The sequence below is a fragment of the Aotus nancymaae genome, unplaced genomic scaffold (assembly GCF_030222135.1).
Source record: "Aotus nancymaae isolate 86718 unplaced genomic scaffold, 86718_ANA_hifiasm-v0.15.2.pri h1tg000014l, whole genome shotgun sequence".
NCBI classification, from domain to species: Eukaryota; Metazoa; Chordata; class Mammalia; order Primates; family Aotidae; genus Aotus; species Aotus nancymaae.
The window spans coordinates 107,421,718-107,438,143 of record NW_026988425.1 but is presented as its reverse complement, the minus strand read 5'-3'; the positions used below and the strand labels follow the sequence as shown (position 1 = coordinate 107,438,143).

The window sequence follows — 16,426 nt, the reverse complement described above, 5'->3', positions numbered from 1 at the left end:
TACTTTATTTTCTCTTTGATATTTAAATGGTTAAATGAATGACTGAAAGCTGACTTTTTTTAGGGGATTTGCTATAAGCCAATTTGAAAATTTATGGAAATTTTAAAATTATGCTAACTTTTTCATCTATCTTTGAAGTAAAGATATGTAGGAAAAAGAATTGGTTGTGCAAGGTGCTAGTATTTGCATAATTTGCAAATACTATTGGCCCCACAGATTCAGTTTGACATATATAATTGCATTTTTGGTCTACGTTACTTCCTTACCTTTTCAAGCCATCATTATTTTTCCTTCTTTCTTTATTTTATTTTAAAAATTTTTTTATTTCCATAGGTTATTGGGGAACAGGTGGTGTTTGGTTACATGTGTAAGTTTTTTAGTGGTGATTGCTGAGATTTTGGTGCACCCATCACCTGAGCAATATACACTGCACCCTATTTGTAGTCTTTTGTACCTCACCCCCTTCCCACCCTTTTCGCCTTAGTCCTCAGAGTCCATTGTGTTATTTTTATGCATTTGCATCCTCATAGCTTAGCTCCCACTTATGAGTGAGATGGTATGATGTTTGGTTTTCCAATTCTAAGTTACTTCACTAAGAATAATAGTCTCCAGTCTCATCAAGGTCAGTGTGAATGCCATTAATTCATTCTGTTTTATGGCTGAGTAGTATTCCATCGTGTGTATATACCACAGTTTCTTTATCCACTCAGTGATTGATAGGCATTTGGGTTAGTTCCACGTTTTTGCAATTGCTAATTGTGCTACCATAAACATTTGTAAAATGACTTCTTCTCCTCTGGATAGATACCCACTAGTGGGATTGCTGGATCAAATGGTAGTTCTACTTTTAGTAATTTTTTTTTTTTTTTTTGAGACAGAGTTTCGCTCTCATTGACCAGGCTGGAGTGCAATGGCGCAATCATGGCTCACTGCCACCTCTGCCTACTGGGTTCCAGTGATTCTCCTGCCTCAGTCATCTAAGTAGCTGAGATTACAGGTGCACACCACCACAACTGGCTAATTTTTGTATTTTTAGTAGGGACAGGGTTTCTCCATGTTGGACAGGCTGGTCTTGAACTCATGACCTCAGGTAATCTGCCCACTTTCAGCCTCCCAAAGTGCTGGGATTACAGACATGAGCCACCGTGCCTGGCCTCTACTTTTAGTTCTTTAAGAAATCCCTACACTCTTTTCCATAGTGGTTGTACTAGTTTACATTCCCACCAGCAGTGTAGAAGTGTTCCGTGTTCACTGCATCCATGCCATCATCTACTGTTTTTGGATTTTTTTTCATTATGGCCATTCTTGCAGGAGTAAGGTGGTATCACACTGTGGTTTTGATTTGCATCTCCTTGATAATTAGTGATATTGAGCGTTTTAAAATATGTTTGTTGACTCTTTGTATATCTTCTTTTGAGAATTGTCTGTTCATGTCCCTAGCCCACTTTTTGATGGGATTGTTTGTTTTTTTCTTGTTGATTTGTTTGAGTTCATTGTAGATTCTGGATATTAGTCCTTTGTCGGTTATATAGATTGTGAAGATTCTTTTCCCATTTATGTGTTGTCTGTTTACTCTGCTGACTATTCCTTTTGCCATGGAAAAGCTTTTTAATTAAGTCCCAGCACTTTATCTTTGTTTTAATTGCATTTGCTTTTGGGTTCTTGGTCATAAAATCCTTGCCTAAGCCAAAGTCTAGAAACGTTTTTTCAGTATTATCTTCTAGAATTTTTATAGTTTCAGGTCTTAGGTTTAAGTCTTTAATCCATCTTGAGTTGATTTTTGTATAAGGTGAGAGATTAGGATCCAGTTTCATTCTACGTGTGGGTAGCCAATTATCCCAACACTATCTGTTGAAAAGGATGTCCTTTCCCCACTTTTATGTTTTTGTTTGCTTTGTTGAAGATCAGTTGGCTGTAAGTATTTGGATTTATTTCTGGGTACTCTGTTCCATTGGTCTATGTGCCTATTTTTATACCAGTACCATGCTGTTTTGGTGACTATGGCCTTACAGTATAGTTTGAAATTAGGTAATTTGATCCCTCCAGATTTGTTCTTTTTGCTTACTAGTCTTGCTTTGGCTATGTGGGCTCTTTTTTGGTTTCATATGAATTTTAGAATTTTTTTTAAAAAATTCTGTGATGAATTATGATGGTATTTTGATGGGGATTGCTTTGAATTTGTAGATTGCATTTGGCAGTATGGTCATTTTCACAATATTTTACCCATCCATGAGAATGGGATGTGTTTCCATTTTTGTGTGTCCTCTATGGTTTCTTTCAGCAGTGTTTTGTAGTTTTCCTTGTAGAGGTCTTTCACTTCCTTGGTTAGGTATAATCCTAAATATTTTATTTTTTATTTTTTTGCAGTTATTGCAAAAGGGGTTGAGTTTGTGATTTGATTCTCAACTTGGTTGTTGTTCGTGTATAGAAGAGCGACTGATTTGTGTACATTAATGTTGTATCCTGAAACTTTGCTGAATTATCCGTTTTATGATCTTTCAGGGTTTTCGAGGTAAACAATCATATCATCAGCAAACAGTGACAGTTTGACTTCCTCTTTACCAATTTGGATGCCCTTAATTTCTTTCTCTTGTTTGATTGCTCTGGCTAGGACTTCCAGTATTGTGTTGAAGAGGAGTGGTGAGAGTGGGCATCCTTTTCTTGTTTCAACTCTTCTTCATTCAGTATTATGTTGGCTATGGGTTTGCCACAGATGGCTTTTATTATTTGAGATTTATTCCTTGTATGCTGATTTTGCTGAGAGTTTTAATCATAAAGGTTGCTAATTTTGTCAAGTGCCTTTTCTGTATCTATTGAGATGATCATGTGACTTTTGTTTTTAATTCTGATTACATGGTGTATCACATTTCTTGACTTGCATATGTGAAACCATCCCTGATATGAAACCCACTTGATCATGGTGGATTATCTTTTTGATATGTTGTTGGATTCAGTTAGCTAGTATTTTGTTAAAGATTTTAGCTTCTATGTTCATCAGGGATAGTGGTTTATAGTTTTCTTTTCTTTTTCTTCTTCTTTTTTTTTTTTGAGATGGAGTTTTGCTTTTGTTGCCCAGGCTGGAGTGCAATGGTGTGATCTTGGCTCACCACAACCTCCACTTCCCGGATTCAAGTGATTCTCCTGCCTCAGTCTCCTGAGTAGCTGGATTACAGGCATGTGTCACCATGCCTAGCTATTTCTCTTTTGTATTTTTAGTAGAGACAGGGTTTCTTCCATGTTGATCAGGCTAGTCTTGAACTTCTGACCTCAGGTGATCTGCCCACCTCAGCCTCCCAAAGCTGGGATTACAGGCGTAAGCCACCATGCCCAGCCTGGTCTGTAGGTTTTTTGGTTATGTCCTTTTCTGGTTTTGGTATTAGGGTGATACTGGCTTCATAGAATGATTTAGCGAGGGTTCCCTCCTTCTCTATCTCATAGAATAGTGTCAATAAGATTGGTACCAATTCTTTGAATGTCTGGTAGAATTCTGTGAATCTATCTGGTCCTGGACTTTTTTGTTGGTAATTGTAAAATTACAATTTCAATCTCACTGCTTGTTACTAGTTTGTTCAGGGTATCTAATTCTTCCTGATTTAAGCTGGAAGGTTGTATCTTTCCAAGAATTTATCTTTTCTAGGTTTTCTAGTTTATTCACATTAAGGTGTTCATAGTAGCCTTGAATGATCTTTTGTATTTCTGTGGTGTCAGTGTAATATCTCCTGATTCATTTCTTTTTGAGCTTATTTGGATTTTCTCCCCTTTTTTCTTGGTTAATTTTGCTAATGGTCTATCAGTTTTATTTATCTTTTCAAAGAACCTGCTTTTTTGTTTCATTTATCTTGTGTATTTTTTTTTTTTTGGCTTCAATTTCATTTAGTTCTAGTCTGATCTTGGTTATTTCCTTCCTTCTGCTAGGTTTGGGTTTTGTTTGTTCTTGCTTCTCTGGTTCCTCAAGGTGTGTCCTTAGATTGTCTGTTGGTGCTCTTTTGGACCTTTTGATGTAGGTGTTTGGGGCTCCTCTAAGCATTGCCTTTGCTGTGTCCCAGAGGTTTTGATAGGTTGTTTCACTTTTGTCATGCAGTTTGAATAATTTTTAAATTTCATCTTGATTTCATTTTTTTGACCCAAAGCTCATTCAGGAGCAGGTTATTTAATTTCCATGTATTTGCATGGTTTTGAAGGTTCCTTGTGGTGTTGATTTCCAGTTTTATTCCACTGTGGTCTGAGAGAGTGCTTCATTTAATTTCAGTATTCTTAAATTTGTTGAGGCTTGTTTTTTGGCCTATCATATGGTCTATCTTGGAGAAAGTTCCATGTGCTATTGAATAGAATGTATATTCTCTGGTTATTTGATGGAATGTTGTGCATATAATAACTGTTAGGTTCATTTGTTCCAAGCTGTAGTTTAAATCCATTGTTTCTTTGTTGACTTTCTGTCTTGATAACCTGTCTAGGGCTTTCAGTGGATTATTGACGTCTCCCACTACTGCTGTGTTGCTGTCTCATTTCTTAGATCTATTAGTAATTGTTTTATAAATTTTGGAGCCCCTATGTTAGGTGTATATTTGTTTAGGATTGTAGATATGTTCCTGTTGGACAAGGCCTTTTATCACTATGTAATGTCCTTCTTTGTCTTTTTAAACTGCTATGCTTTAAAGTTTGTCTTGTCTGGTAGAAAAATAGCTACTCCTGCTGGGTTTTGGTGTCCATTTGCATGAACTGTCTTTTTCCACCCCTTTACCTGAAGTTTTTGTGAGTCCTTATGTGTTAGGTGAGTCTCTTGAAGGCAGAAGATGGTTGGTGAATTCTTACTTATTTTGCAATTCTTTATCTTTTTTTTAAGTGGAGGATTTTTAGGCCATTTACATTCAGTTAATATTGAGATATGAGGTACTATTCCATTCATCTTGCTGTTTTCTGCTACATACCTTTGTTTTTTGTGTTTTCTTTTTGTTTTGTAAATTATAGTTTTGTTTTATAGGTCCTGTGTGATTTATGCTTTAAAGAAGTTCTCTTTTGATGTGTTTCCAGGATTTGTTTCAAGATTTAGAGCTCCTTTTAGCAGTTATTTTAGTGGTGACTTGCTTGTCCTGAATTCTCTCAGCATTTGTTTGTCTGAAAAAGACTCTTCTCTTTCCTTCATATATGAAGCACTGCATATAATATTCTTGGCTGATAACTGTGTTTTTTTGAGGAGGCTGAAGGTAGGGCCCCAATCCCTTCTAGCGTGTAGGGTTTCTGCTGAGAAATCTGCTGTTAATCTGATAGGTTTTCCCTAGGTTATCTGGTGCTTTTGTCTTACAGCTCTTAAGATTCTTTCCTTCATCTTAACTTTAGATAAGCTGATGACAATGTGCCTAGGCAATGATATGTTTTGCAATGAATTTCCCAGGTGTTCTTTGTGCTTTTTGTATTTGGATGTCTAGGTCTAGCAAGGCTGGGGAACTTTTCCTCAATTATTCCCTCAGATATGTTTTCCAAACTTTTAGATTTCTCTTCTTCCTCAGGAACACTGATTATTCTTAGGTTTGGTTATTTAATATAATCCCAGACTTCTCGGAGGCTTTGTTTATATTTTCTTATTTTTTGTTTATCTTTATTGGATTGGGTTAATTCAAAGACTTTGTCTTTGAGTTCTGAATTTCTTTCTCCTTGTTCGATTCTGTTGCTGAGACTTTCCAGATCATTTTGCATTTCTATTAGTGTGTCCATTGTTTCCTGGAGTTTTCATTGCTTTTTATGTATGCTACCTATTTCCTTGAACATTTCTTTCTTCACTTCTTGTATCATTTTTTGGATTTCCTTGGGCTTTGCCTTTTTCTGGTGCCTCCTTGATTAGCTTAATAACTTACCTCCTGGATTCTTTTTCAGGTAACTCAGGGATGGCTTCTTGGTTTGGGTCCATTGCTGGGAGCTAGTGTGATTTTTGCTGGTGTTAAAGAACCTAGTTTTGTCACATTACCAGAATTGGTTTTCTGGTTTCTTCTTGTTTGGTTAGGCTTTGTCAGAGGAAAGGTTAGGCCTCAAGGCTTCTGTTCAGTTCCTTTTGTCCCATGGGATGTTTTTTGATGTATCCTCCATTTCCTGGGAGCGAAGTTGTAGTGATTCTCTCTTCTGGATCTAGCCACCCAGCAAGTATACCAGGCTCCAGGCCGGTATTGGGAGTTGTCTGCACAGAGTCCTGTGATGTGAACCGTCTTTGAGTCTTCCAGCCATGGATACCACCAGCACCTGTTCTGATGGAGGTGACTGACAGATGATGAAATGGATTCTGTAAACTTCTTAGCTTTGGTGGTTTAATGCACTGTTTTTCTGCTGGTTGGCCTCTTGCTAGGAGGTGTCACTTTCCAGAAAGCATCAGCTGTGGTGGTATGGGGAGGAAAAGGCAGTGAGCAGGGCCCTAGAAATCTCAAGATTATATACCCTTTTTCTTCAGTTGCCAGGGTAGGTAGAGAAAGACCATTGGGTGGGGGCAGGGCTTAGATGTGTCTGAGCTCTGACTCTGCTTGAGCAGCTCTTGCTGTGGCTGATTTGGGGGCTTCCCTCAGAGGTTGTGTGGCTCCCAGCCATGTGTGGCTGACCTGAGAGGTTCCCAGGTCCATGGAGTTACATTCCTAGGAGGATTATGGCCACCACTGGTGTGTCATGCAGGTTGTCAGCGAAGTAGGGGAAAGCCAGCAGTCACATGCCTCCCCCAGCTCTCACAGAATCCAAAGGGCCAGTGTCACTTCCACTGTGTCCCCCACAACAGTACCAAGTTTGTTTCCAGACAGTTGGTAAGCAGGGCTGAGAACTTGAAGTCTACTCATCTCCTAGCTGCAAGAGCAAGTATGGCTTTCCTTCTTCTCTTGCCTGTAGAATCTGTACACTGGATTTACACTGTCTCCCAAGTTCTGGCCAGGAGGCTTATCGATCAGTTCAAATTGTTAGAAACTTCATCTGGAGATTTCCTTCCCCTGCGGTCTTTTCCCAGGGCCTCTGGCCACCCTCCCGAAGGATCCCTGTGAGACCAGGCAAAAATGAGTTAATGGGGGTCCATTGAGCTTCCAGGGGTTTTCCTGCTGCTTCCTTTACCTTTGTATTTCACTCAGCTCTCTAAATTGACTCAGCTCCATGTAAGGTCAAAGTCTTCTCCTGTTGTCCAGGCCTTCAGTTTCCCCAGTGGAGGTGTGTTCGGGGACAGACAATCTCCCTTTTCTACTTCACAGTTTGAGCACTTGAAGTATTTGGGGTGTCTCCCGGGTCCTGCAGGAGCAATCTGCTTCCTTCAGGGGGTCTGTGGGTCCTCCTGGTTTCCTAATTTCTGTAGTCGTTCTGGAGCAAAATTTCACAATGCGGGCCTCCACATGCTGCTCTGTCGGAGCTGCAATCTAGTCCTTTCTCCTGTCCGCCATGATCCCTCTATTTTTCTTTTACGTTGTAAAAGAAAATGTAAGTAGGGAAATGTAATTGAGCAATACTATTCAATAGAACTTCCTACTATGATGGAAATGTTCAACTCTGTATCATATAATACGGTAGCCATTAGCTACATGTGGCTCTTGAGATTTTCAAATGTGGCTATGGTAACCAAATAACTGAATGTTAAATTTTATTAAATTTTAATTAAATATTAAAAGTAACATGTGTCTAATGGCTGCTGTATCAGATAGCACAGCCATAGAAAGTAGAAAGTTGACTCTTACATTTTGTTCTTAGTTCCATTGCCTTGATTTTTTCATTAGGTTTATTTCCCAGAATATCCTAAGATTCTCATTTTCTTTATTGCTCTGAACATCTGTTTGTTTTTATGAAAACCATGAAAGAAGTATAAGACAGATGAAATAAAAGTTCTTTCAAGTTTGTAAGAAATATTTGAGAGCTTTCAAGATCTGTTTAGAAAGATAGCCAAGATATCTATTTGAATGAGTTGTGAAAAATTATGTCTTAATTTAATATCTGATTTAAGAAGTTTAGTGTTTTACACCATGTTAGCAGAAGTATACAGAAAAGGGACAAAACTTTTTTTTCCTTCAAATTTTTGAGGACCCAAATTTGGGTGTCACCAGCGTGCATATTAAAACATGATTTTGTTGTCATTATTTACTTTTCTTTATCCCATTACTTAATTGATCATAATCTTCATAAAACCAAAAATAACTCATTTTTTTAACATCAACTGTTGAGATTAGTTTTCTCTTATTCTAAATTTTCATCACCTAGTTCATGTGTGGAAACCTGCAATTAAATATGAATTTCCATTTGTTTAAACTTGACCACTGCACCAAATCATTTCCAGAATTGTTTGGCTTGTTTTGTTTTCCTAAATGAAATTTTCATTGGCATGTGTTTTAAAAGTAGCTTTGCTGCTTATTTCATTATATGCCTGCTGTGGTGTGAAAGATTTTGGATTGTATTGCATGTTTTTAGAATTATTACCTTCATATATTTTAGGATTTTCAAATTTGTATGGGCAGCTTTTTTGTATGCATTAATGTTTAAAAATGTAAAGGTAAAATATCTTTAAAGGAAGATATTAAAAATTTTCTGCATGTTTGTTGTATAAGTACATTTTGGGGCCCAATGCCATATAGCATGCTATAACAACCCTTCCTATAAGTAATATTATAGGCTGATTGCTAAATTTTACCTGAACTGATACCATGTCAGACATCTTTTAAGATATTCTTTTTGAGTGATGACAGTTATATGCAAAGGCTATATTGATGTAGCTGTTTAAAGACCTTTTGTAGTGTGGTATACTAAGTTTAACCATTCACTTTTGGTATTGAATACATGGTAGTGTAAAAGAAGGCATAGGTTAAGAAGTTTGTGTTTATGTTAAGGGAGTTATTTTGTGAGCAACTAAGACTTCATACTCTTAAGAACAGATTTACAAATGAGAGAATATGATATGCATGCTCCTGTGGAAAATGGACAACCCTGGATTCCTGTGAACCAGTGGGTAAGGACTGTCATGTGTTGGTTTCTTGATTTATTAAAATCAGGATAATAATGCTGAACAAAAATGTGATGTTCAAGGTCATCATTGTATTATATATGTTAATTATTGGTAGTATTTTTGTGGTAACTTTTGGCTTACTGAATTAAGTAATTTTAATGATTCTTTGTTTCAGGTCATAAGAAGATATTAAATGGTTGGTCCCTTTTAAAAATCACTAAATTATAGGTCTATGAATGAATTTTTCACTTTTCTATAGATTGCACTCAATTAACTAATGATCTTCCCTACTGAATTTTTCCAGATAAAACAATACTACAGTGGGAAACCCTCTGTCGTAGTATTCTTAAAAATTTTGTGGTCACATCACATACTCTTTTGAAAATCTAATAAAAGCTGTGGGTCTTAACCAGAAAATTTGCATATGTATATAGATATTTTGTGCACAATTTCAAATAGTTTATGGATCTGCCTGGCGCCTCTTCATGGGCCTTGTCCTAGGGAGCCCTGCTCTTTCGTGTATTGACTCATTTCCTGTCAGTCAGCAATGACTGTGTTCATTTAAATGCCTTTGGATATGGTATATAAAGGTAGCTATAAATGCTCATTATATAATTTTAAAAGATCTTGACCACATGTAGTATTGTATTATGTGTTTTACCTATCTATGTTTGATTTAGTATGGGTTTTATGTGGACTTACTATAGAATATTTTTCTTTTTGATTTAATAACTATTTAGTAACTTGAGCTTGTCTTTTGTATACTAAGGAAAAATTTTAAAAACATTTTCACAATTCAAATTTATTCACGTGGAGCCACTTTGGATACTGTTTTTGTGATGTATTTGTAGTTATGTCTTTAAGACATGACTCCTCTTTTCTTCATTCTAATCATTTTCCTACTGCCGTAACTAAACAAAGACATATTAATTACACAGGCTGGAAGCGCAATTCATTGACCCCGAGGACAACAATTTTCCCTTGCCCTGGCTGTGAGCATGATGTGGATCTTGGAGAACGAGGGATCAATGGTCTGTTTCGAAACTTCACTTTGGAAACTATTGTTGAAAGATACCGGCAGGCAGCTAGGGCAGCCACAGCTATTATGTGTGACCTTTGTAAACCACCGCCTCAAGAATCTACAAAAAGCTGCATGGACTGTAGTGCAAGTTACTGTAATGAATGCTTCAAAATTTATCATCCTTGGGGTACTGTAAAAGCTCAGCATGAGTATGTTGGCCCAACTACTAACTTTAGGCCCAAGGTAAGTGAAGTTTTTATTAAGTTAGAATGTTATTTTAACTTAATGTTATGAAACTTATATAACTTAATGTTATGAAATAAATTATTGCATCTAGAACTTGACAGAAAGGAAATAACTTTAAAAGCAGGTATAAGAATTTAAGGCCTAGTTGCTGGAGTTACTTACTGTGAGGCTAAAACTCTTCACTAATAGAGGGCAATATTGTGGTTTATTTCTATTACTATCCAGTGTGATATAATACAATGAATGTTCATAGTGTTAACTCTGATTAAAGAAAGTTATCTCAGATATAGTCTTTAAGATTGAAATGGTTAAAGTTAAAAAGCTTTTTTGTGCTTTTAGTGTGATAAATCCGTAATTGCTTAAAAGGTTTAACTAAAAACATATTTTTCTGTTTTTAGTTAGCTAAAATTGTACAATGAATAATGGTGATTAGAGCCTAATATTTTGTAGCTTGTGATATAATGGTTATATATTATCTGAAGTAGAATTTGCATTTCTTAAACATTCTGAGTAATTTCTTTAATATTGCCCAAAAGAAGTTTATGTATTGTTTGCCCTGCTATGTGCCTGGAAAGAAGACTGATCTTTTGATATCTTCACTTCTTTCTGATTTACATAGATTTTTAAAACCTATCGTTGAGTTTTTCAAAGTTCTTAGTCCTTATAACTTAGTAACTTATGTATGAAAATCTATTTGCATTCCTAAGCATAAAACCTTTAATTTGTAGTAAAAAAAAATGGAGAAAAAAATCTCAAAAGATTTTTTGAAATTGTTATTATTTCTTATATTAAAAGTGAAGGATAGGTAGATTAAGGCAAAAACAATCTATGTTATCACATTTTGAATGACCTTTCTCAAACTGTGTAAGTCTGGCAGTAGATTTATCAGATAGCTTTTAATTCTCAATTATGTTCCTCATTTTAAAGGCTCAAGGCCATCAATTTTTAAAAATTTGTGACTTCACTGGGTACAGTGGCTCATGCCTGTAAACCCAGCACTTTGGAGGCTGAGATGGGTGGATTACCTGAGGTCGGGAGTTCGAGACCAGCCTGGCCAACATGGTGAAAACCCATCTTTACTAAAAATACAAAAAAAGTCATCCAGGCGTGGTGGCACACACCTGTAATCTCTGCTACTCGGGAGAGGCTGAGGCAGGAGAATTGCTTGAGCCCGGGAGATGGAGGTTGCAGTGAGCTGAGATCACACCACTGCACTCCAGCCTGGCCAGCAGAGCAAGACTTCATCTCAAAAAAAAAAAAAGAAAAAATTGTGACTTCAACCTGATGTTTTAATGTTTCTTTTAAATCATTAATTAAATTGATTATAACTGTTCTACCATGAAATAACCTTTGTTGATTAAATGAATTTTATTAGGCTTCGGTTTTTGTGAATTATAGGTATAAGGAAATTTTGAATATAGTCTTACAGTTTCTGTTTACAAATATAATAAAAGATAAATGAGAGAAGACCAGAGAAATATTAATAGGTTATACTGAGAAAAATTTTATTTTTTAAGTAGTTAGTGCTACTCAATATAGTAAAATTCTAAATTGGTGTCCAAAATGGTATCTCTATTGGTCTAGACTATTTACCTATAAAGTTGAGTTCTTTTGATCCTTTCTTGCAGATAGACAAACTTTGTATTTTATTTCAAATGTAATGGCTTTGGGGATGTAAACACTTGGACATGCTGATAAACTTGAAATATTTTCCAATTGTTTTTCTCCTGAACCTACATATTGGTATTAGGACTTTCCATATTGTACTTTTTGTTTGTTCATTTTCAATGTCTGTAAGTTACAAAATTAGCTGGGCATGGTGGCACATGCCTGTAATCCCAGCTACTTGGGAGGCTGAGGCAGGAGAATCGCTTGAACCGGGAGGCAGAGGTTGCAGTGAGCAGAGGTTGCAGTGAACCGAGATCGTGCCATTGCACCCCAGCCTGGGCAATAGAGCGAGACTCAAATAAATAAATAAATGTCTGTAAGTCATTAGACCAGTTACAGTTGCTTAAAATCTAATCTTTTGGAATCTTTAACAACTTTTGGATTTTATTAACATACTAACTTAAAGGAATCTCCCCTTTCTATCAAATGAAAACAGTTATTTTACATAAAATTTTATGTTATTTATCAGATAGCTTTTAATCCTCTATGAAGATAGTTTACAGAGTAAATAAAAAGGTAGACAAATCAGAAAAAGATTTCCAAATTTGGTCAGTGCATTTGCAATTTGTAAAAGCAAACACATCTAGAAGTTTACAAAGTTTTCTGAGACTCTTAGTAATGGATTTCTGTTACTAAGGCCATGAGTCTCATAAATTGTTGCAGTACTTCATTAAAAATATTGACTATAATCGTTAAGAATTGCCTTGTCAGTGTGGTCAGATGGCCTTTCTAACTTGGTTAAGTGTTGATTCCACTTGAATCTGATAGGAATGAAACTCTCACTTTCTTATCCAAAAGTTTTGGAGAAATAACATCTACATATTATGACGAGATATGGGGTATGCCCCTAGACAACATGTACATATTAATCATTTGAACCCTCAAATTGAAAAATAGTAATTCTGATATAGAGAATTTTCATGTGATGTATCAAGCATTTTTATTTCTTTTTACATTCATATTCACTTAAATGGCTTTATTTAGTGGTTTTATAAAGCAAATCTTGGCATATTGGTAGTTTGTCAGATTACTTGAAACCTAGATCTTTAATCACACTTTTACTCTTTACTCAATAGATTTTAATGTGCCCAGAACATGAAACAGAGAGAATAAACATGTACTGTGAATTATGTAGGAGGCCAGTTTGCCATCTCTGTAAGTTGGGTGGTAATCATTCCAACCACCGTGTAACCACTATGAGCAGTGCCTACAAAACCTTAAAGGTAGGACTTATTTTTGGAACAGAATTTTGATTCTTTGTAACTTTATGCCTTTAACTTTTTCATTTACAAAATCATGGTGTGTTATATGGTCTTTTTTCTACTAAAATGAGTTAAAGTGTTACTTAATGATTTACTACTGTTAGGTTGTTAGTATTCCTGATCAGCAGTTCTTTGTAGTACTGATAAGACCTGGCATATATTGATACCTATGTTATATTAGCTCTGAATTCTGAGGGAAGAGAAAAGGATGAAGGATACTTCATCATGATCCCTAAATGAGCCCAATGTCTATTATAATGGGTGTGTACATAGGAAAGACATACTTTGAAGCTTTGAAGGGTTGTGGCTTTTTAAGACACTTGATTCTTAGAATTAGTATTTTGTTCATTCTGGTGGACCCTTAGAAATACTTCCTTTCTGTTAGTTTTATTGATAATGTTTAAAACTTTCAAATTTGATAATCAGCAGCAAAGCAGGCAATGGTATGATACTATTTTTTTGTTTTATTCTTTTTCCCTTTAAACAATATTTTTAAAAGAAATCATCTATGTACCTACTACCCATTTTCCTTCCTCTCTTTAACAGTATGTGTATGCATTTTTTTGCCTCTATATAATTACATATATGTAAACTGTTTCATGTTTTACATTTTATATTTGTGTTGTGCTCTATCTTCTCTGCCCATATGGAATACATATAATTGTTTAATTGTTCTTGCCTACTAATTTTCTCATGTTTCACTAGTAGGTCAGTTTTGATTGATTATTTTTCTCATTAGAGTTTATATTTCTCTGCTACCTTGCATGCCTGGTAATTTTTGATTGGCTGCCAGTTATTGGACAATTTTATATTCCTACAAATACTGTTTTCTTTGAATATGTGATTAAGTTACTTGGAAACTTTGGGGTCTTACTTTGTGAGGCAAGACAGAACAACATTTAGTTCTAAGGGCTAATTTTACCTGAGTATTGAAGTAAAAGCCTTTTATTACTCTTTTCAGTGTCCTGTGAATTTTGAGTGATTTTTTTTTTTTTGGACTGGCTGGTGGGGAACAGGCACTCTTCCCAGCCTTGGGTAAGCTCCTGGGATTGTTTCCTCTGAGGCTTTAGGGTGATTCTTTGCCTGGCCTTGGGCAGTTTCCTTATACACAAGAGTTGATGACAACTGCTGAATATGTAAGGGAGACCGGTTTGTGCCTCTTTGGAGTTCTTTCTCTTTACAAGTCTCTTCTTAGGTACATGCCTTACAAACTGTGGCCTCATTGGACTAAGCTGCATCTCTTCAGGGTTTTTGGTTAGCCCTCAGGAGACTCGGATATACACCAGTGTTTGAGAACCACCGATCCAGAGAAAAACTTCTAAGAAATTTTGGAGTCCCTGAGAAATTAGCCTCTGATTAGTTCCTAGAGAACTGGGGTCCTGATTTATCTAAAGGAGTTAGAGGTAGCCTTGTCTTTTTACATTTTAATTTTCAGTGTTTATTTTCAGTGTTTGGTGCATATACTTTTTGGAGACCTGTGAATAAATGGACGTCCTGATACTTGGTTAAAACTGATCTAGTCTTTTAAAAAAAAAAAACTGGCTAGATTTGAGGGGACTATTATGACTGGAGCTGTCTCAGATAAAAGCTATTCTCAGATAAAGGTATAGTTGGTCAGATACTTTGAGCATTAAAACTCAGAGAGTGTGGTGCTTTTAGATCATGCTTTGAATTCTGTCATCTATTCTTCTCTGGTCCTTACCTCTTTGACCCAATTAACTTATATTTTTCTATCTTGTAGTTATAATTTAAGCTGCTATCATAGAACTAAGCCTTACTTCAATTTAAATGGCCAAATTTATCTCATTGCTAGTGTAGTTAAAAAAGAGTACCACCACTTGCACCTAGTACTTCTGGTCTCTGCATAGGCCTGATAGGGATGGTATTAGAATTGTCATTTTACTTTCAAGTTGGTGCTGAGAAGTACCTCTCAGCCTGTGGAATAGTGTTTAGTGTTTAATAGTGCCCTCTTCTAGAGCACCGGTGGTAACTGAGCCTGAAATGCTCAGATTGGCCTGTAAGGGCTACAGCTTGAGAGACGTTTTCTGGATGTTCTTATTTAGACTCCAAATATAACATTTTTCTGTTATAACTTTTTACCCTATGGTGTTTCAGGGCTTTTGTGTTTTATTTTTTGCATATTTCAGAGTAGGTTTTCTGGGCAAGACCAGGGATCTTACCAAAACCTATGATGGTATTTCTATGGGAAAGACACTATACTTATTTCAGAATGTCTGCCTTACAGACAGATTATTCAGTGAGCTCTGGAAATTGCCTATTTTTGTAAAACTGTATTTTCCTTATTGTGTAACTATTTAATAAGCTGTGATGGACTGTGAGTATTATTTTGGAAGGGTTTTTGTTGCTATTCCTGCAGTGTATGGGGTGTGTGTGTGTGTGTGTGTGTGTGTGTACGCACATGGGTGCTTGCGAGAGAATTATAAAATCTGAAGACAAAACTATTTGAATTGCTACTCTTCAGTTTATTTAGAAGCCTTAGTAGTAGGAGCTCTAGGAATGATAATGGAACAATAAAAATGTAGTATTTTTATATTCAGAAGTTTTGACTAATTTAAGCATTATTACCTTGTTCTCTTTTCGAACCTGATTGTAATCTTTCATACATCCTTTGGCCCTCTGTTCCTAAGGCCATTAACTGTTTACTCTCAGTTAATAATGATAATGGCCATAGTTGATTTTATTGTCTGTTTATCAGAGGCCGTAGAAGAGGATGAGTCCTGTGTAATTAAAAAAAAAAATTCTGCAAGGTCTTTGTTAAACTTCCATTTTGTACATTTGTATTATGAATGTGTTTCAACAGGAAAAGCTTTCAAAGGATATTGATTACCTTATTGGTAAGGAAAGCCAGGTGAAGAGTCAGATTTCTGAACTAAACTTGTTAATGAAAGAAACAGAGGTAAGTGATAAACTAACTTGCATATTTTAAGTTATTGTTATTTTATCTAGACATTCATTCATTTGTTCATAAAATCGTGAGAGTAATATATGTGCTGGGAATACAAAGTTGTGTTAGATTTCACCCCTGCTTTTCTGGGGCTAGGGAAACAAATGTTAAAAATGAATTATAATGTTGTGCGATCACTTCTGTGATATAGCTAGTCATTAAATGATGTTGGAACACAGAGGGAAAAATGATTAACTCTTTGTGTGGCAATTAACAAGATCTCAAGCACCATATGTGGCTTGGACCAGGTTTGTTTTAAATTTCAGGTATTCGTGAGTGTATATCCTATATATGTTCCTCAAAAGATGTATATTAGAATGTTC

The 16,426-nt window shown here is 35.8% G+C and overlaps 1 protein-coding gene across 5 annotated transcripts in view; it reads left to right on the top strand.

The window, feature by feature from the left end:
• TRIM36 (tripartite motif containing 36) overlaps positions 1–16,426 on the top strand; it is a 55,065-nt gene that overhangs the window by 23,018 nt on the left and 15,621 nt on the right. For 4 of the 5 annotated variants that reach the window (XM_012438725.2, XM_012438722.2, XM_012438726.2 and 1 more), the window contains 3 exons: positions 9,880–10,205; positions 12,953–13,099; positions 15,960–16,055. In XM_012438725.2, coding sequence (XP_012294148.1) covers positions 9,880–10,205; positions 12,953–13,099; positions 15,960–16,055 — 569 coding nt within the window. Of the gene's footprint in view, positions 1–9,116; positions 9,138–9,879; positions 10,206–12,952; positions 13,100–15,959; positions 16,056–16,426 lie in introns of all 5 variants that reach the window. The other variant, XM_012438723.2, reaches the window with a different exon arrangement.